The following is a 21,437-nucleotide window of genomic DNA, read 5'->3' as shown; positions in this document are numbered from 1 at the left end:
ACACACACACACACACACACACACACACACACACACACACACACACACAGAGTTTTCTCTCTTAGGACAATGGCTTGTGTTTCTACTCAGCTTTTTAGGTTAGGGTAACAATGTTGCAGAAAGCCTGTGGCTACAGCTCAGCCCCTCTGCTGATGCTCTTGACACTAATATTCAAGGCAAATGTGTTAGCAGTTGGGATACATTGAGTCTTCCCTGGGCATGAGCACTTGGAGGCCAAGGCAGGGTGATCATGAGTTTGAGCCCTGTTTGGGCTACACAGAGTCCCTTTCTCAAAAATCAAAACAAAAACTAGAAGAACTTAGTTACAACAATGGTGCTGTGTCTTTTACACATCAGTGCACCTATAAAATTAAAACCAAAACCAAGTCTGTCAGAAATCAAAAGGAAATGCGGGGACACATACGACTGCAGCCATGAACTTTGCCAAATAAAGGCATGAAAACGCTAACCACCAACTACCACTATATGCCATCATTTCAGACAGGAAGCTGTTTTAACTCCAGAAGACCAGCTGACAGGATTCACTCTAGGATAGCTAGGGCTTCTTCCTAAGCAGTAATTAGTGGGTAGGGAAAGAGGGAGATGGAACAGAGAAAAAAGGTCAGAACTTCTCAGTTTCACACCTATAGCCTCTGCTACCATATGCTCAGGCCAAGATTTCAGGAATCTCCTTCTTATACAACTATCTTAGACAACAGCTAAAGACATCCATAGCTATAAGACTGTACCTCCAAAGCACAATGAAGACTAGTTAGAAAGTCCTGTTCAGTTGAGAATTGAGGACCAAAAGGACAAATTCAGAAGGCAGGCAAGAACACAGGCAAAATCTGATCAAATAGTCTACTCTCCACTCCCCTCCTCAATTCTTCCTGGAAGTATTTTTAGAAATGTTAGAAGACTTAAAATTTGACATAGGTTGACTGTTCCCTAGCTAAAATACTTTGTCAGGTGGATGAGAAGGCTCAGCCAAGTAACAGCACTTAACAACAAGCCCAATGACCAGGGTTTGATCCTTGGGACTCACATGGTGTAAGGAGAGAACTGATCCCACAGGTTATCCTCTGATTTCTGGTCTCTCACTTGCATGTCCCCATACTAAATAAATGAGTGTTTTTAAAGGGGGCTGGAGAGGGGGCTCAGCAATTAAGAAATAACACCCACTGCCCTTTCAGAGGACTCAGGTTCAATTCCTAGCACTACATGGTGGCTCTGTAATTTCAATCTGTAATTTCAATCCCAGATTATGTGACACCCTCTTCTGGACTTTGCAGGTACCAGGCATGCAAATGGAGCATAGACATGCATGCAGGCAAAACACCCATACATAAACAACAACAAAATCTACTTGGGATCAGAGATGTTTCCAATTTTAAATTAAAAAAAAATTAGTGGTATCATATTAATGCTCAAAAAGTTCTGGATTTAGAGGACTAGAAAGCTGGCTCAGTGTTGGTGCTCACTGTATGAGCAAATGTGAAGACTCTCAAGTTCAAATCCCCAGTGCTCACATAAAAAGCTGGATGTAAACCTGAATGCCTGGAACCCCAGTGCTTTGAGGAGGACCGCTGGGACTCATTATCCAAAAAACAGAGAACTCCAGGCTATGTGCAAGAGACCCTGTCTCCAGGGAATATGGAAGAAGCAACATATAACAACCAATGTCCTCTTCTACTTTACACATACAAAGTTTTAAAAAAAGTTTTAGACTTTGGAACATTTCAGATTTGGATTATCTGGAAAAGGATGCTCTGCTAGTAAGTGTACTTTTCCTTTTACCCAAGTACTTCTGAGAAAGGATTTTAAGGAAGTAACAGTGTTTACAAAGATTTAGCTACCTTTTTTTTTCATTTTAAAGTTTCAAATTTTTTTTTGTTTGTTTTTTCGAGACAGGGTTTCTCTGTGTGTAGCCCTGGCTGTCCTGGAACTCATTCTGTAGACCAGGCTAGCCTCGAACTCTCGAACTCAGAGATCCACCTGCCTCTGCCTCCCAAGTGCTGGGATTAAAGGCGTGCACCACCACCGCCCGGCCTTATTTTTAATTTATATGGATGCATTTGCTTGTCTATATGCACACCACATGTGTGTAGTGCCCTTAGAGATCAGAAGAGAGTTTTGGATTCCTTGGAACTAAAGTTGGCCCAGAGGTTAAGTTTAGCAGTCTTCAAGCATATCCATAAGTATGCTCAAAGAATGACTAAAGAAATTGAGAATATTTTAAAGTAGAAACTATATCAAAAGGAGAACTCAAAATTGACAGCTATAGTCCTAAAAGAAAAATATCACTAGTTTAAGGGGTAGGGGAAATAACACACAGGGCTGGAGAGATGGCTCAGTGGTTTAGAACATTTAACTGTTGTTGCAGAGGACCTGGGTTCAGTTCTCTGCACCCACATAAACAGCTCATGACTCAAGCTGCAGAGGATCTAAAGATCCCTGCCCACTCTGCAGGAACCCACATGCACATGATACATATAAACTCACATGCACACATACACTGAAGTAAAATATATTTATAATTTTGATGCCAGGGAGTGATGGTGTACACCTTTAATCGCAGCACTTGGGAGGAAGAGGATTTCTGAGTTCAAGGCCAGCCTGGTCGGTCTACAGAGTGAGTTCCAGGACAGCCAGGGCTACACAGAGAAATCTTGTCTCAAAAAAACCAAAAATAAATAAATAAATAAATAAATAAATAGAAATCTTGTCTCAAAAAAAAACAAAAATAAATAAATAAATAAATAAATAAATAAATAAGGAAAAAGAAAAAAGAAAAACCAACTAACTAACCAGCCAAACAACCAAAATCATATCTGGTAAAACTAAACAAGAGTTTACAAATCCAAGAAGCTTACTGTCTTAGCTATTGTTCCATTGCTATAGAATAGTATAGGAAACACAAGAAGAAAGCATTTTATTAGGGATGTTTCAGAGGGTTAGCCCACTATCATCATTGGAGAAAGCAGACAGACACGGTGCTGGAATGGTAACAGAGTTTATATCCTGATCCACAGGCAGGTTGTGAAACTTCAAGACCTAACCCCAGAAACACACCTCCTACAACAAGGCCATACCTAATTCTTTCCAAACAGTTCATTAACTGGGGACTAAGCATGAAAAATACATGAGCCAATGGGGGCCATTCTCATTCAAAGCACTGCATTTATTCAAACCCCAGTGGGATAAACAAAAAAAAAAAAATTACATCTAGATAGGACATAGACTGGTAAGGAAAGCCAAAGACAGAAACCCTTAAAAGTAGCAAGAGGGAGAAGGATGTCCTTCATATATAAGGAAATAGCAACTGGACAGATAACGTATCACTAGAAACCACAGATGACAATTGTAGTTCAGGAACTGAAGCACTTGTCTAGCAAGTGTGGTGTCTGACCCAGCATAAAGTGCATGTGTGTGTGTTGGGAAGGGGGGCTTTCTAAAACCAGTATAAAATCATTTGTGATATGGAGCTGCAATAGTCCAGCGGTGCACCTCTTATCTAGCATGTACAGGCCTTGAATTCTTGATACCTCCCATCCCAGTGAGAGAGGTTATAAAAATGAATTAAATAGAAATAAACACTGGAGCTAAAAAGTATATTAACCGAAATGATAAGTTCTCCAGAGGAGCTGAATTGTCAGTAGAAACTGAACTTGAAGACAGGGCAGTAATATGTATCCAATATGAAAACTAGGAAGAAAAAAAAAGAAAAAGGAATAGAACCCAGGGGACCTATGGTACACTATCAAGCATCATGTAAACCAGCACATGCACAATGGGAGTTTCAACTGTGCTATATCCCCAGCCCCAAAGATGTAACTTCTAATAGTAATAACGTGCAGAACTGGATTTACACAGGATCAGGGTGCTTTTCTATTATCCAAGCTAAATTGGTAGTGATTCAAACTATATTGAAATTTAAGATATTAATGATATAATAGAGTAACTATTAAAGAAATAAGTAAAGAGGCTGGAGAGATGGCTCAGTAGTTAAGAGTACTAGCTATTCTTGCAGAGGACCTGAGTTCAATTTCCTGCACCCACAAGGCAGCTTACAATTGTCTTTAACTTGAATTCCAAGGGATCTGATGTCTTTTTCTAGCCTCTGTGGGCAGCAGGCACACAAGTGGTACGCAGATATACAAGTAGGCAAAACACCCATAAATATATAAAAAAAATAATAAAAAAACAGAAAAAAGTATGCAGAAAAGTAAACTGGTAAGAGGAAAAAAAAATACAGCTAGTAACAAACAGACAGACAGATAGATATAAGATACACAGAAAACAAATATCCTTCTTCAATAGTCATTACTTTAAATTAAAGGTTAAACACAGGGACTGGAGAGATGACTCAGCGGTTAGGAACACTGACTTTTGTTCCAGAGGTCCTGAGTTCAATTCCCAGCAACCACATGGTGGCTCACAAACATCTGTAAAGGGATCAGATGCCTTCTTCTGGTGTGTTGGAACATAACTACAATGTATTTATATACATAAAATAAATAAATAAATATTAAGAATAAAAATAAATAATTAAAAAAAAAAGAAGGTTAAACACTATTTAAAAAGTGGAGAAAAGCTGGGTGGTTGTGGTACATTGCCTTTAATCCGGATCTCTGTGAGTTTGAGGCCAGCTGGTCTATGGAGGACAGTCAAGGCTACACACAGAAGCTACTGGTCTTAGATTCCCTAAAGCTAGAGTTACAGGCAGTTGTGAGCCACCTGACATGGGTGCTGGGACCCAAACTCAAGTCTTCTGCAAGAACCACATGTTCTTATTCACTGAGCCAACCCTTGTAACATACTATGTATGTATAATGTATGTTATATATAGTATACTATGTATGTACACACACACACACACATACGTAGTTAAGGAAAAGTATCACATAAGTGCAGGTTGGCATTAGATTCAAGATCTTTCTGCCTCTGCCTTTAAAATAATACACTACTCACTATGCAACATATGTTGGTCTCGGTCTCTCAAGTTCTAAGATTTCAGGCATGCTCTACCATAGACAACTATTCAACAAAAAAAAAAACATTTTTTGAGTCTTATGTAGCTCAGGCTGGCTTCAAACTCATGTACTTAGAAAGACCCTGAGTCATAAAATTTTCAAATGTATTATTATCATGTATATGTGCACATGTACACTGTGGCATGTAGTATGAAAAGGTCAGAAAACAATTTTGTGGGGTCAGTTATCCATAGAACATAGGTTCTAGGGGTTGAAATCAGGTTGCTAGGCTTGAGTGGCAAGCATTTCACCTTGCTAGTCATCTTGCTAGTCCAGATCTGGAATTCACAAAATAATATTTATTAAGCTTTACTATTTTAAATTATATGTATGTGTGCATATGTGTTTGGTAAGTACAAGAGCCTTTGGAGAACATGAGATCTAAAACTAGAGATATAGGCAGTTGTAAGCTACCCAGTGCAGTTCTTCTGTAAGGGTAGGAAGTCTGGTAACTGCTGAACCATCTTTTCAGCCCCATGACCTTAAAGTCTTTCATCTTTCTGACTTAACTGCCCAAATACTATGGGTTTGTAAAAATACGCTTAGCACATTGTGCAAATAAAAAATACAGTGATCCAGGTGTGGTGGCACATGTCTTAGTTCCAGCCTTCAGGAAGCAGAGAGGCAAGAGGATCTCTGAGTATGAGGCTAGCCTAGTCTATGTAGTTAGTTCTAAGCTAGCTATGGTTACATGGTAAGACAATGTCTCAAAACAAATATCCAGGGCTAGAGAGATGGCTCAACAAACCTATTACAATAACAAACCTATTACAGTAACAAACTAATGATGTGACTCTTCAAACTCGGGAAGATAGCTGTCTTCCAAAATAATTAAAAACAAGTGTTGAGTAGACGAGAAACCAGTACCCTGAACACTGCTGTAGCCAAGAAAAACAGTACAACTACTTATAAAAAAAGCTTGGCAGTGATTACCCAGGATTTCCACTACTATTATTAACTATACTTTTAAGGATAAAGTACCTTTTAGATAATGAAACCCCAAAACTGAAAACAACTCAAATACCTGTTCACAAATGTTGTTGGCATCATTATTTTAATAGCTACAAGAATCCATCAAGAGCCAGATGTGGTGGCATACAACTACATAACATTTTGGGAAGTTGAGGCAAGTATATCAGTAGTAGTTCAAGGTCAGCTTTAACTACATAGCAAGTTTGAGGTAGCCTAAGTCCTTGCCTCAAATGAGGAACTACTGAAAGAGGGGCTAGAAAGATGGCTCTGAGGTTAAGAGCACTGACTGATCTTCCAGAGGTCCTGAGTTCAATTCCCAGAAACCACATGGTGGCTCACAATCATCTGTAATGGCATCTGATGCCCTCTTCTGGTGTGTCTGAAGACAGCTACAATATACTCAAATGTGTAAAATAAATACATCTTTAAAAAATTAAAAAAAAAAAACTGAAAGAGCATGTAAGTATCCTCAAATGATCCACAGCAAGATGTACCATGAACTACTAAACTTTAAGATTTGTTTTGATTTTTAATTATGTATATAGGTGTTTGTCTGTGTGGGAAAATATGCATCTATAAGTTAAGATAGCTGTGGAGGCCTGAAAAGGATATAGGATCCCTTAAGCTACAACAGCAGTTGGTTGTGAGCTAATGAAAAGCATGCTTGGAACAGAACTAGGGTTATCTGCAAGAGCATTAGGCACACAACCACTGAGCCATCTCTCCAGCTCCTAAACTACTAACATTTGAAGAAAGAGGAATGTGAACAAAGGATTTTTTTTTCCCCTTGAAACAATTATTGAGAATTTCATACATTTATACCCCTTTGGTTTTTTGAGATAAGATTTCTCTGTTTAGCCCTGGATGTCCTGGAACTCTGTAGATCAGGCTGGCCTGGAACTCAGAGATCTGCCTGCCTTTGCAGGCATGCACCACTACCACACCATGAGAATTCCATACACTTATATAATTAAATATGATTATATCCATCATCTATTTCGTCCAACTCCCCATCCCACATCATGACCTCATCCCAATTCCATGTCCCTCCTTCTTTTTTAAAAATAATTCAGTTGTGGTGGTTTGAATAGGTATGGCCCACATAGACTCATGTGTTTGAATGTTTGGCCGATGTGGAGTGGCATCGTTAGAAGAGCAGCATCACTACACAGTTGGGCTTTGAGGTTTCGTATGCTCCAGCTCCACCCAGTGTGGAATCCAATCCCCTTCTATTGCCTATGGGTCAAGATTTAAAACTCTCAGCTTGGTCTCTAGCACCATGTCTGCCTGGACACTGCCATGTTTCCTCCCATGATAGACTAAACCTCTGAAACTGTAAGCCAGCTCCAATTAAATGTTGTCCTTTATAAGAGATGCCTTAGTCATGGTGTCTCTTCACAGCAATGAAACTCTTAAAACAATAAGTCCAATTAATTCTGTCAATGAGTATGGGAAGGGAGCCACTGGCTGGAGTATGGGTAACCTCTCAGTGGCCATACACTCTGAAGAGATTTTTATAGCCAATGAAACCAACCTTCAGGGCTACAGATATAGCTCAACAGTAGAGCTACTGCCAACAATCTTACACCCCTAAGTTTGATTACTAGCTTCAGAGGCTCTTCAATTTCTTAAATTTTATTTATTGATTTTTTAGAAGAAAATATCATGGGGCTGGAGAGATGGCTCAGTGGTTAAGAGCACTGACTGCTCTTCCAGAGGAGCTCAGTTCAATTCCCAGCAACATATGGTGGCTCACAACTATCTGTAATGGGATCTGATGCCCTCTTCTGGGGTGTCTGAAGACAGCTACAGAGAACTCATATAATTAAAACAAATAAATCTAAAAAGAAAGAAAGAAAGAAAGAAAGAAAGAAAGAAAGAAAGAAAGAAAGAAAGAAAGAAAGGAAGAAAGAAAGAAAGAGAAAGAATCACTGTGTAGCCCTGGCTAGCCTGGAACTCAGGATGGCCTTGAACTCACAGACATCTATCTGTCTCTGCCTCCCAAGGGCAGAGAGGAAAGGCCCGTGTCATCATGCCCAACCAAAACCTTCAAACATATGAAGATTAAAAAAGACTCAGTATAGCTCAGTGATACAATAATTGTCTTGCATGCCAAGGCCCTCTAACACATACCATACTTTTTAAATTAAAAAGTTGCATATATATGAAGAACAACAAATAAAATTTTTCAACAAGCCAATGCTCCAATACTACCCATAAGCTCATCCCAAGGAGCCTCCTAGAAAACATGCCTCAGAGAAACAAAATGCCTCTAACCCTAATAGTCAGACTAACAGTGCCCACAAAAGGCTTATTACTCAGCTGAGATAAAGATGAACAAGCTCCCACAAAATAGACCTCACATCACTGTAAATTCTGTCATGAAAACGTGGGTTATCAGCACTTGGGAGGCAGAGGCAGGCGGATCTCTGAGTTCGAGAGTTCGAGGCTAGCCTGGTCTACAGAGTGAGTTCCAGGACAGCCAGGGCTACACAGAGAAACCCTGTCTCGAAAAAACCAAAAAAGAAAGAAAGAAAAAGAAAGAAAGAAAGAAAGAAAGAAAGAAAGAAAGAAAGAAAGAAAACGTGGGTTATGAAAAGATTTCTGACAGTCATCAGTCACAATCACTAGTATTTGTATGTGTGTTTTCATTCTGAGTGCCCTGTATGTACAGAGGTATAAGATGAGAAAGTACATGGGAGGGAAGGTAGCTGGAGCTCAGCAGTTAAGAGTTCTATCGCTGCTGCTGCTGCTATTCCATTTTCAATGCCCACATCAGGCAGCTCCAATTTCAGGGTATCTGATGCCCTCTTCTGCTCTCTGCAGGCACCTGTACATATATGTGCAGATATAGACACAGAGACACATATACACATATACATTTGGAAGCTGTCTCCTGTGCTTCCAGATCTTGGGACTGGAGAGATGACTCAGTGGTTAAGAGCACTGGTTGCTCTTTCAGAGGACCGGGGTTCAATTCCCAGTACCCACATGACAATTCACAACTGTCTGTAACACCAGTCCCAGGGAACCTGATGCCTTCTGACTTTCATGGGCACTGCATGCACATGGTGCATTGACAGACATGCAAGCAATACATTGATACACATACAAATTAAGGCTTAAAGAAAAACACCTATGATGGAAAAGGAAATACGTGACCCAAAAGAGGCTGAGTAAAAACATAGCAGTCATTAAAAATTTAGGTGATTTCACATGTCTATTATACATGTTATGTTCACATAAATATACAGGTCACCAACATTTGCTATCTGTGCTCCAGAAAAGACCTCAAAACAATGTCTGGTTCGCAACATGGCACCTGCACTGGAGGGTCTTAAACATCCCTGTATGTGAAGAGAAACCAGAGCTACTACTTTTTTACATTTGGGCAAGAAATGACCTGACCTAGACAGTAAGGAGGCAGTCAGTGTCAGCTGGCTCAGATCAAGGTAGGAAAGCCAACTGAAAAAACTCCACAGACCAAAATTGGGGGAATTTGAAGCTTAATGAGGATTAGAATTATAAGGGAATAAAATCCATCAAAGCAGGGAGCAGTGGCACATGCCTTTAATCCCTGCACTTGGGAGACAGAGGCAGGCAGATCTCTGTGATTTTTGAGGCCAGCCTTGTCTACAAAGCGAGTTCCAAGACATCACACAGAAAAATCCTATTTCTGAAAAAGACAAAACAAAAACAAAACAAAATCTAAAGGGTGACAAGAGCCAGAGGCAGGCAGATTTCTGTTAGTTTGAGGCTAACTTGATCTACAGAGCAAGCTCCAGGTCAGCCAGGGCTACACACAGAGAAACCCTGTCTTGAAAGAGAACAAAACAAAACAATCCATCTAGTACACGAGACAGGGCTTACACTGGTTAGTGTTCTCTCTCGTTCTCGTTCTCGTTCTCTCTCTCTCTCTCTCTCTCTCTCTCTCTCTCTCTCTCTCTCTCTCTCTCTCTCTCTCTCTCTCTCTCTTTCTTCCTCTCAAGTCTAAGTGCTAGATGTACCACTTTGCCTGGCAAGATATTATATCTAAGATAACCAGCTGGATAGTTGTGGCACACGCTTTTAATCCCAGCACTCTCAAAAGGCAGAGAGTGAGTTCAATCTCTGTGAGTTCAAGGCCAACCTGGATTACAGAGTGAGTTCTAGAACAGCCAAGGCTACACAGTGAAACCTGTCTCAAACAAAACAACTCCAAAAAACAAAACAAAACAAAACAAAAAGAAACTTTGGGAGGCAGAGGCAGGTGGATTGCTGAGTTCGAGGCCAGCCTGGTCTACAGAGTGAGTTCCAGACTGCCAGGGCTATACAGAGAAACCCTGTCTCAAAACAAACAAACAAACAAACAACAACAAAACAAAAAAACAGAAACAAAAAACAAACCCAAAAAGAAAGAAAAAATGAAACTGCCAAAGGAGGTGTGGCACTCCTTTGATCCCAGCACTCCAGAGACAAATTGATCTCTAATTCATTCCAGGATAGCCAGGGCTACATAACAGAGAGATACCCTGTCCATACGTAAATAAAATAAACCTGTTGAGCACACAGATCACTTTCGTACCTATCTGCTAGCATGGGAAGGAAGGAGATAGAGCAAAGACCTGTCAAATCTACCATGAAATACAACAAAAAGATGTGCAGTTGCTTGTAATCCTGGCCCTTGAGAGGTATAAGCAGGAGGTGAAGTCAAGATCAAGAGTTCAAAGTCGCCAGGCAGTGGTGGCGCACGCCTTTAATCCCAGCACTTGGGAGGCAGAGGCAGGGGGATTTCTGAGTTCGAGGCCAGCCTGGTCTACAGAGTGAGTTCTCGGACAGCCAGGGCTACACAGAGAAACCCTGTCTTGAAAAACCAAAAAAAAAATTCTAAGTCATCCTTGGCTATATAGGAATGGCTATATATGGCCAGCCTGAGCTACATGAGACCCTATCTTAAAGAAAAAGTAAAGAAATAAGATATTCAGAGTACAAATGTAACATGGAAATAAGACCCTAGAGTGATGTGAGGGTGCCACAAACCAGGGAATACAGGCGGTCTCTGGAAGTTGGAGAGACAGCTAGGTGGTTAAGAGTGTGTAACGTCTCTGAGGAAGACCAAGTTGTTTTTTTTTTTTTGTGAGCAACTCCAGCGTCAGGAAATCCAACACTTCTAGCTTTCTCAGGCACCCTCCTGTACACATGCCCATACACAAACACATACATACATACACACACACACACACACACACACACACTTAAAAATAAATGTAAATACATAGATCTCAGTGGCTGAGAGCATACTGCTCTTGTAGAGGACCTGAGTTTGTTTTCCAGGATCCATGTTGGGCAGCTCACAATCACCTGCAACTCCAGCTCTAGGAGGTCCTACACCCTCTCCTGGTACCTGCACACATGCACACAAACAAACACATAAACAAACATACACACAAAACTAAAAATATATCTGAGCCAGAAATGGTAGTGCATGCCTTTAATCACGGCACTCAGGAGGCAGAAGCAGGTGGATCTCTGAGTTTCAGACTAGCCAGGTCTACACCAGGGCAGCCACGAGAACTACTAGAGAAACTTTGTCTCAAAAAGCCAAAAAGATCCGGGCCATGGTGCAAACCTTTAATCCCAGCCTTTGGGTAGTAAGTTCAAGGCCAGGCAGGTTTTCATAGATATACATAGTCCAGGACAGCCAGGACTACATAAAGACCCTGCATCAAACCCCCTTACCAAACCAAAACGAAACAAAAGAAACCCATGGATCATTGGAGAAAAGCATTACAAAAGTAAAAAATAAATAAGTCAAAATAAAATAATAGTAATCTTTAAAAAAAAAAAAAAAGGACAAAGAAATGGATTCTGGGTTCTAAGGATCCAAGGATCTAGCCCTGCTTAAAATCCTGTCTTTGGCCAAGTGAAACTAATTTTAAAGCACTACTACCATTATAATAGAACAAATCTGATTTTTATTTTAGTGGCCTAAAATAAATAAATTCAAAGTACTGGAGAGTTACTCTGGATTATTGAGTTAAAAAAAAGACATAGATAAGTTTTAGTAATTATTATTTCAGCTACATTCTGAAGTATTTGAGGGTGAGAGAAAAAGACGTAACTTGTGAAAGGTGCTTTCAAGGAGTATGGGGATGGGGATGGGGGTGGGGGAGGTAGGGCAAATTAGCAAGAAATTATGTGTTTGTTTGAAATTTTCTGTAAGACTATGTAAACTATGGGAGCTGGGGATGGGACTAATGTATAGAGTAGTTAGTTGCCTGGTGTGCTGGAGGCTCTAGTTCCATCCTCAGCATAGTCAAACAAACAAACAAACAAACAAACAAACACACACACACACACACACAACAGGTTATGAGCTGGAAATGTAGCTCAGTAGAAGTGGTGGTCTCCACTTGTAATCCTAGCATTTGGAAGCTGAAGGCATTCAGGATGTAGCAGAACTACTCAAGGATCAGGAATTCAAGGACAGCCCGGATTACATTGCTATCTCAAAGAAAAAAACGTTTTACCTTGGAGAAGAATATTGATGATGGATTACCTTATATTTTTAACATAAGCCCTTTCAAACTTCTTGATTTAGGCAAGAAAATCTAAGTAAACACACGGAGAACACTTCTGTAAAAGCCTGTCACCTGAAGTTCGGACTCTCTAGTATCAGCTCTGTGGGTGCAGAACAAGTTGTGGACGAAGGCCACAGTGGTGGTCCAGACTGCGTGCCCCTCATTGCTAGTAGCGGAGGGTTTTACCTGCAGTTCTCCTTGAACCGGCATTTTCCCTCCAGGAAGAACGGGCAAGGCTTCAGAGACTTGTGAGTAGGGTATAGGTAGAGTACTCGAACGCACGCAGAACCATCCTCCGCCTCTTCGGCGCCCACAACCATGGCGTTGTGATACTCTAGCGTGCCCCACGCGCTGTAGTAGGGGGCATTCACTTTAGCACCGCTCAGTTCCTCCAGATCTGGGTCCTCCTCCTCTTCCTCCTGTGGAGAGGAGGTGGATCCCGGCTGCACCTCGCTCCCAGGGACAGTCTCCGAGTCATTGCCGGAGGCGACGGGCGGTTCCACTTCCTCCGCAATAGCCTTCTGGAAAGCCAAGTACTCAGCATCCTCTTGAGCTGGGCTCTCCTGGTCCACTGTAGACAGAAGCTTGCTCTTCCTGACCGACAACAGGCTGGCCTCGGTGAGCTCAATCAACTCCTTTAGATCGCCCTGCAGCTGACGCAGGTCAGCCTGCTCCGAAGCGTCTAGGCCAGCTCCAAGCGCCAGCTCTACCTGCTGGAGCTGGGCCCGGTAGGTCTGCAGGGCAGTCTCTAGGTTGTCCTCGTCCATCCCGACCCAGTAGGCTGGTTTCGGAACCTTTAAGGCAGACAAGAACTGAAGGAAGAGCACAAAGAAGAGCTCGGGGTAACACCGCCCCCAAACCCGCTAGAGAGCCTGAGGAGGGCCGCGTCTCCACTGAGAGAGGGAACCTGCACGTAGCCCAACCCGTCCTCTGCGGTCCGCAACCCCACCTCCTGCCGGCGCTCGCAACCTAGAAGGGCTTCCGGCCTCGACAGCAAAGCTCACGCGCTACCCTTCCGCCCTCCGCTGGCACTTCCGCCGGAGAGCCGATGCTGCCGGAAGTACCTGCGCGCGGGGGCTGCTGGGATGCGACTCCGCCTGTACACCGTCCTTCGGTCCTTGTTCCGTCAGGCACTGTGAGGGGTCAACGTGAGGTCGGTGGGGTTAATAACGCGGCGGCAGTGGCTCCTCCTCCAAGAGCTGAGCAGGTACATGTGGGCCTCAGCTGGACTGAGGGGCTGGGGTTCTAGAGTGCTGGAATAGGGGGACGGAAGTGGCTTCAGTGTCTGGTTCTTAGGCTCCGTGGGCCCGGCAGCGGCGGGAATCCGAAGCCGACATTCGTCAGAAGCTTTACCTCTCCGGTAGCTCCCTAGACAGTCGCTGACCCTGGTTTCTGAGTTGAGGGTTCGGAAAGAGGAACCTTAGGAAGGCCGAGATGACCTTAAGTGGGAGTGGCCCAGGTTTAGCAGGTGGTCAGCGATGGAGTCAGGGTCAGGGATTTTAACAGAAGAGTGGGACAAAGAGTTAGGATCCGCGAGGCTTCAGGTTTAAAAACTAGCAGGATAGACAGACAACTGATGAAGCGGGCAGGAGGCCGATGCCCCCAGTACACACCTTGACATCTCTCAGGGTGCCAGGACAGGATGTACACGCTGCTTTCGGGGTTGTACAAGTACATGTTCCAGAAGGATGAATACTGCATTCTGATCCTGGGCCTGGACAATGCTGGGAAGACGGTAGGTCCTTGTTCTCTCACCAATTCCCATTACTTGCCTGGTGTTTTCTTATTTGGAAATCTAACCCCTGCCCCAAGACTACAGGTTAGTTGTCACCAGCTTCCAGAGCAATCATCAGGCAGAGGTGTGTGTGCATGGGTGTATGGGTGTGAAGGCCCAAAGCATATAGGTGTGAAAGAATACGTGGGAAGGACACCAGAAAACTGCTTTAGCTGCTGCTGCTATCTAACCCCCTCTCTTTCTTTCCTTAGACCTTCCTGGAACAGTCAAAAACACGTTTTAACAAGAACTACAAGGGGATGAGTCTATCCAAAATCACCACTACCGTGGGTCTAAACAGTAAGGGGGTACCTTAGGGATATGAGCTTAGGGGGTCCTTTAAAGATGGATGCTGTAAGGTCCATAACCCCACCGACCAGTGGTCAGAACCCTATCTCTCTATTCGTTGTTCAACCCCCTGGGATTTAGTACCAGAATGGTTTGTCTCGTCCTGGGAAGAGCTGGGACTTTGTGTATAAAGAGTAAGGGTCAGGATCTAGCTCTTTCTGTCCTCTCTCCAGTTGGCACTGTGGACGTGGGAAAGGCTCGTCTCATGTTTTGGGACTTAGGTGGGCAGGAAGAGCTGCAGTCTTTGTGGGACAAGGTAAGACACACTACCTGCTCCATGCTGTTTTTCTCTAGATGGCCCTTGTAGTCTTTTCTGTCAGAGTTCCATATTTACCCTGAAGATTTTCTTTTTTTGGTTTTTCGAGACAGGGTTTCTCTGTGTAGCCCTGGCTGTCCTGGAACTCACTCTATAGACCAGGCTGGCCTTGAACTCAGAAATCCGCCTGCCTCTGCCTCCCAAGTGCTGGGATTAAAGGCGTGTGTCGTCACCACCCGGCCCGATTTTCTATTTTTTAAAAGTTATTTTTATTGGGGGGGGGCATGTCACAGCATGCATGTGGGGGACAGGGGACAACTTTGTAGACTATTTTCTTACCTTTACATGGGTTCCAAGGATCAAACTCAGTATCAGGCTTGTGTAGTAAGCACCCTTACCTACTTATCATATTACTTGGCCCTGTCTAAAGGTTTTCTCTTGGATCCTATCCCAGGTTCCCAAGTTGCTCTCTGTCTCACTCTGATAAAAACCAGGGCTTGAGTCACCACAAAAGTGACATCAGGGGAGTTCCCCCAGGGAGAACTCCCCCAATCTTTTCTTGATGAGGCCAGTTTCAGTCCCAAAGAAAGAAGCATTGTTCATTAGGGTAGTCTATGCAAAGTGTTTACTGAGGAACTCAGAGAGGATTGTAGCCTATCAGACAAAATGGCAGAGTTCATATATAGGGAGGGCCCAAAACCTGTGTTTCCTAATGAGTCTACTCATTCTAGCTTGTCACAGTTCTTCTAGATGGCCTTCTACCCATCCAATGAGGATGTTCTCAGAGGCAGACAGTTCCTGTCTTCTTTAGGGATTGGTTTTAGACACCTGAAACTTCTCTCTGTATACATTCCTCCACTGGAGTCTCCTCCACCCAGCCTGTTAGGCTAGTTAGCCTGTTAGTCCAGCACTGAGCAGAAAAAGCCTTGGCTTTCCTTCAGCAGTCCCTTACTCTGTAGTTGATATGGTCATTTGGCACAGTCCAGTCTTTAGTGCAGCAGCTTTAGTTACAGTGATGTCCTATCAAGTGAAACACTTAGCAGTGGCTTCATTGGCCTTGGTGAATGGAACCTATACTAATAAGTTCTGTCACTCTGGCCACTGTTATCCTCTGTCTAGCATGGTACCACTGATGGGCAAGTTGCTCTCCACAGTAGGTTCTCTGGTGAACCTTGAGATAGAAACTAAGTCCCCATGTGTGCTGCTTATATCTGCCTTAGGCTTTTGGTACTTACTTTTCTGACCAAGCAGTGTGGGGTTGTCCATAGATCTGTGCACATGCCAGGCTTAGATCACAACTTATCACACAAGCAGGACCAGGTGGGCTGTCTGCCTCTGGGCTGTCCCAGCATATCCACCTGGGTATTTATTTCCCTATGCTAGTTATGCAGGCCTCTTTGCACCTCCCCAACAACACATACTTATATCCGCAGGTGTGACTTTTCTGTTGAGGTTAAATATGCCACTCCCATCTTTCTGGCAACTGTTGGACCTTATGCCCGGTAGATGTGATGAGTGACTCTAGCTACTTGGTTCCTAAGTCTTGTGCCTACTCACATAAGACATGTCTTATAACCTTTGAGGTTGCTAGTGCTGCCTGCTGACTCACCCGGTTTGCTGCAAACCTCATATCATCCATTATTATTATAAATACCTCACAAATACAGTAGGACCTCCCAGCTCTCAGGCCTCTAGCAATAGGTTAACTTACTGCCTTGCCCCAGAGCTGGCAGCTTTTGTGCCAGGCCCATTGCAAACCTGGACCTGTCCTGTATGGGTCTGGCTGCAAAGCCCTGCAAAAGGAGCCTGGGACTGGCCTCTAGAACGCCATAGGAAGTGTAGGTGGGAAAGGAGTTTTACTGACTGGAGTGAAGCACTCTTTTCTTACCTGTCACAAACCTCAGTGGTATACATCATACTACCCTGTCTGCAGCATATTATTTTACCAGTGTTGACTTCTCACTGGGACAGGGTCAGGGAGCCAGCATGGTCCTGAGGTAAAGTGCCAAATATATGCTATTTGCCCCATATTTATAGGCATTATTTTTCTGATTGGGATAGGAGTTCATACACTGTCTCTATTGTTGTGTGGCTCTCCATCTCCTGTGCTTACCTTGCCCCATCTGTTCTGTGTTAACAATGTTGTCCCTTGCTGTCAAAAGCCCAGGACTGGCTACATCCAGCCTGCAGAAGCCTGAGTTCAGCATTTTCAGTTTTGTTCAGGCAGGGTAGCCTCACAGACAGTGCTGACCTCAGTCCTGAGCCTCTTTTGGCTTCTCAACCTCTAGGCTTGTCTCCTACCCCTTTTCTCAACATCATCTTAGCCAGGGCAGCAAGTGGGTTCTCAGGAGCAGCCTCTAAGCAGGAGGTGGTTGATCACCCTGCTAGAGTCAGCAAGTTTTCCTCAAAGGCGCTCTGGTATCTTTTCTACTAAATCAGCCTCAGAAAGCTTTTTAGCAACTCTTCCCACTGGGTTATGCCCATTTGTGGCCCTAGGATGGCAAAGATCCCACCACTCACTGCCTGTCTCTTCTTCTTCTTCGGGGCCTCTTCTGGTAGATCTGACACAGGGTCTCACTATCCAGCTGGCAAGCTATGAGTACCTCTCGCTGCAGCTTTCTCCTTTTCCTTCTAGTACTATGCAGAGTGCCATGGTGTCATCTATGTCATTGATTCCACTGATGAGGAGAGGCTGTCAGAATCAAAAGAGGCATTTGGTGAGTGTAGCATGGCCACTCTGGGAGGGAGAGACAATGGGAAGACCTACATCTAGGGAATTGTGTGGGGAGGAGTGTACTAAGGGGTGGTATCAGTATAATCTGGATCCTCCCATGTGTCTGAAACTTGCCTTGAGGGAGGCTGGGCTAACACCTGGATGCCAGTGCCAAGAAAGCCTCAGTCATGTTGCTTGGGCTATCTAGTATGTAAGGGAAAGGGTGGAAGGGATCTGTTTGTACATACCTTGGGCCTGGGCAGAGCCTGCAGTCATGAACAGGACACAGGGTGCAAGGCACCACCTCTCCTGCTTTCCTCAGAGAAGGTGGTTTCGAGTGAAGCACTGGACGGTGTTCCCATCCTGGTGTTGGCCAACAAGCAGGATGTGGAGGTGAGCCCCACAAAGCTGCTTTAGAGCCTCTATCGCCACTGCAAGGAAAGTGACATGTATGCCTCTTCAGATTTCCAGAACCTGGTATCCATCCATCCCAATCTCCTCTCTGCCTTTCTTGGGACCTTTCTTCCACACTTTTAAGATCTCTACTTAGCCAACTTCAGTTTCTCTGTGTGGCACAAAGAGCTGTCACCATTAGAACAAGCATGTTCCTACTAGATGTAGGATCCAGAGTACAGGTGCCGCATGTCTTCCCAAGGGGAAGGACTAGGTGCTTGTGTCTTTGGACACAAGAAGTTCTGGGAATATGGAGCCTAGAGAAAGACCCAGGTGAAAGCTCTGGGCTCTGGGTGTGGGGGTGCCTCAGAGATGTTTCAGTGGTTAAGAACTTGTACTGCCCTTCCAGAAGACCCAAGTTTTGATTCCTAGTACCCACGTCAGGTTGCTCACAGCCATCTGGGACTCCAGCTCCAGGGGATCTGACACCTCTGGCTTTAGTAGGTACCTGTACTCATTTGTACATACCCCCCCAGATACATATACATAATAAAAAACAAATCTTCAGTTTTTAAAGTGGGTGTGGAAGAGTGAAGACAATGGACAAACCTTTAGATGAGGTGCTTCTTCCCTTTGGACTTCTGGCTATACAAAGTCCCTACTGTCTTACAAAAGAGGCTCTGTATAGGAAAAGCTGAAGCAACAGTGGCAAACAGTATCTGGAGGGACAAGGAAGCTTTACTTTCCTTAGGCCCAGTGTATTTATCCATTCCCATCTGATATGACCTATCCTCCACTCATTTGCCTGAGGACTTCCCCCAACCATCCTGTGTCCCAAAACTAGTAATAAAGAGAAGTCTCTGGCACTTGGCTGAGAAATACAGGGGTATTCCCTTAAATGAACAGGGGAACAGAGGAGCCATTGAATACTACCAGGGCTTTTCACCCTTAGGGCCATGGGCCCTGCCTTATTTGGCACTTGAGCTCCTGACTTAGTTCCCAGTGTCCTGCTGGTAGATGTTCTGAGGATTGGTCTTGGAGGTGGTGAGGAATGTTTTCTTGAGAGCTGTGTGTAGACTTCGAAAACCATCAGCAGTAGATTTGTTGACTATGTGCAGTAGCCTCTCACCACTGGTTTCTAGGAAGATCCAGGAGTCCTGGGTAGGCTCATCCCTACAGATTTTTTAGGGTGATTGACTATGGCTTTCCAGAAAGCCCAAGTGAATAAACAATTGATGGAGCTAGAGGTGGGAATGTTCCTCAGAGTCTCACTTCCCCTGCCAGACTTGTCTCTCCATTCCTGACATCAAGACTGCATTCAGTGACTGTACCTGCAAGATTGGCCGGCGAGATTGTTTGACCCAGGCCTGCTCTGCCCTCACAGGGTGAGTTGAGTCCTTACTCTGCAGAGTCTTCAAGGCCAAGATTAGCCCTGCCTCACACATACTGTCTCCACAGCAAAGGAGTTCGAGAAGGCATCGAATGGATGGTGAAGTGTGTCGTGCGGAATGTTCATCGGCCACCACGGCAGAGGGACATCACATAAGCACCTCCAACTTCACAGTCTTGGACTGTTCGTCGTCCCCTAGTATTGGAAGAGTATTTTCTGCTGCCTTCTGTCCTATTGATGCTGGGGGTTGAACTGGCTTTATCTGTTCATTCTTTTATTTGCTTTATGTTTTCTCTAAGACAAACTTTTCTCTGTGTCTGGAAAAGTGTAGGTATTCAGAGACAAACATGGGGCATGCTGATAATCCAGATCTATATGCCCTATACCTCCATCCCCTGACCCCAGATCTAGAGCCCTGCCTGACAGGTCAGGGTCTAGAACCCTCCCAACCTTGTGAGGAGGGGGAGGTGTGAGGCCACGCCTAGGCCTGTTAGCCCATTCCAAAGTGGAATTTGAGGTCATCCTGCTTGAAATGGGGGATGGGGGTGGAGGGTGGGATGTCTGGCAGCTGCTTTGTTGAGCTTGCCCATGGAGAAGGAGGGAATGGCCAAGGCTAATCTTACTTAGAGAAAGAACCCACATCCGAGAGGCCAGCGTGGCCCCTAGTTGTTTTGTGTGGAGTTGGATGTGTGGGTGGGAGTCACAGTTAACCTGGAACTCTGCCTCCTTCCCTGTATCTGTGAGAACTATAGGTGTGGGGCACCACACCTAGCTTTCCACTAGGTTCTGATACCTTCTCAGAACAAGGTTCAGTAGACCTGCCTGGAAAGCCTAACCCTTATTAACTTGTTCTCAGTCTGCTTTTATCTCCAAAGGAGAGACCTGATCTTGCTACATGTGTATTTCAGTACACCCATACACAGGTTGTGTAGTATCCCGGGTGTACAGATTTCACTATGTCAAGTGTTGTTCTAGCTAGTACAGGTGGGTATCCCATATTTTGAGTAAGGTGGGCTGGGTCCCTACAGAGTCCAGGTCAGTGAAATACTGGGTTTGCATTTCCAGATGTGTATGAGGTGTATGTTCCATGTAAGGTGCAGGTTCCTGGGGAGGTAGCAACTGTGCTGGGGCTGGTCATGCTCACTAGACCTACTGGGTTAAAATTTTCATCATGTGGTCAGGACAAGGTTTAAAATAAAGGCTGCCTAAGTGGCTCCTGTCCAACCATCTCTTCAAGCAGTTAGATGGTGGTTCCCTACTGTCTGGGCTGGCGGTTATAGCCAGAACCTGCTCTTCTGGAGTACCTTCTGAATAGGATCCTCTCAGGGAGGTTTGGTTTTGTGGCTAAGCTACAGGTTCAAAAAAAACTAGTGATTCCTTGTCCAAGGCCAGGTCAGCCTCCCCACGGGGGCCTGGAAGGGGTGATGGGAAAGTTATGAATCAGAATATATGCTCTGATTCAAGGAACCATTTAGGAGCTGGATTGAATCATTCCTAGAGGACCCTCCTGGTAATTAAGAGTAGGTTGCTTATAAAATGGTCAAGCTAAGGGGAAGTCCTCTAGCAGAGGGTACTGGTATCTTTGTGGCCATCTTTACTCAATTTCATCAACACTGGTGAATAGGGGTTCCATGGGGTGACCCTTGTGGGCAGGGAACAGATGTGTCTTCCTATGGATGGTGGTCATCCTGGTGGTGTGGAACTTGCTGTCTTGGAAGCATAGTGGGATGAAGCTTCCCACAACTTGAGAGCCATTGTTTTTCTGAAAAGATTAGCTTTATAAAACGCAAATACAAGGAAGTCTAAAGTTGGGGTGACATTGGTTATAAGTATAGAATAAAGTTCTGTGTGCAGTAAAGAGTTAGCCAGTCTCGCCGGGCGTTGGTGGTGCATGCCTTTAATCCCAACACTTGGGAGGCAGAGGCAGGCAGATTTCTGAGTTTGAGGCGACCAGAGCAAGTTCCAGGACAGCCTGGGCTATAAATAGAAATCCTGTCT

The 21,437-nt window shown here is 44.2% G+C and overlaps 2 protein-coding genes across 3 annotated transcripts in view; one reads left to right on the top strand and one right to left on the bottom strand.

Moving 5' to 3' along the window:
- Positions 1–13,584, bottom strand: part of Zgpat (zinc finger CCCH-type and G-patch domain containing) — a 16,541-nt gene extending 2,957 nt beyond the window's left edge. The window contains exon 1 of the mRNA XM_028774038.1: positions 12,752–13,584. Within this exon, the coding sequence (XP_028629871.1) occupies positions 12,752–13,332 (581 nt within the window). The 5' untranslated portion in view covers positions 13,333–13,584. The remainder of the gene's footprint in view (positions 1–12,751) is intronic.
- A 50-nt stretch (positions 13,585–13,634) lies between these two features.
- Arfrp1 (ADP ribosylation factor related protein 1) lies at positions 13,635–21,303 on the top strand. Of its 2 annotated transcripts, XM_028774040.1 has the most exons (8): positions 13,635–13,772; positions 14,194–14,300; positions 14,552–14,639; positions 14,861–14,943; positions 17,579–17,660; positions 17,979–18,049; positions 19,334–19,434; positions 19,508–21,303. In XM_028774040.1, the coding sequence occupies exons 2-8, from the start codon at positions 14,208–14,210 to the stop codon at positions 19,593–19,595; spliced, it is 606 nt and encodes a 201-aa protein (XP_028629873.1). In that variant the 5' UTR covers positions 13,635–13,772; positions 14,194–14,207; the 3' UTR covers positions 19,596–21,303. The 2 variants fall into 2 exon arrangements, 1 of the variants encoding a protein (XP_028629873.1); XR_003712264.1 differs by lacking the exon at positions 17,979–18,049.
- The last annotated feature ends 134 nt before the right edge of the window (positions 21,304–21,437 follow it).

Source organism: Grammomys surdaster, unplaced genomic scaffold, assembly GCF_004785775.1.
Source record: "Grammomys surdaster isolate TR1022 unplaced genomic scaffold, NIH_TR_1.0 238, whole genome shotgun sequence".
NCBI classification, from domain to species: domain Eukaryota; kingdom Metazoa; phylum Chordata; class Mammalia; order Rodentia; family Muridae; genus Grammomys; species Grammomys surdaster.
This window is presented reverse-complemented; position numbering and strand designations above follow the sequence as displayed.

Coding starts and splice junctions, on each gene's coding strand:
- Arfrp1 (XM_028774040.1), top strand. CDS start 14,208: ATGTACACGCTGCTTTCGGGGTTGTACAAGTACATGTTCCAGAAGGAT. Junction 14,640..14,860: donor CACTACCGTGGGTCTAAACA/GTAAGGGGGTAC, acceptor TCCTCTCTCCAG/TTGGCACTGTGGACGTGGGA. Junction 14,944..17,578: donor TGCAGTCTTTGTGGGACAAG/GTAAGACACACT, acceptor TTTTCCTTCTAG/TACTATGCAGAGTGCCATGG.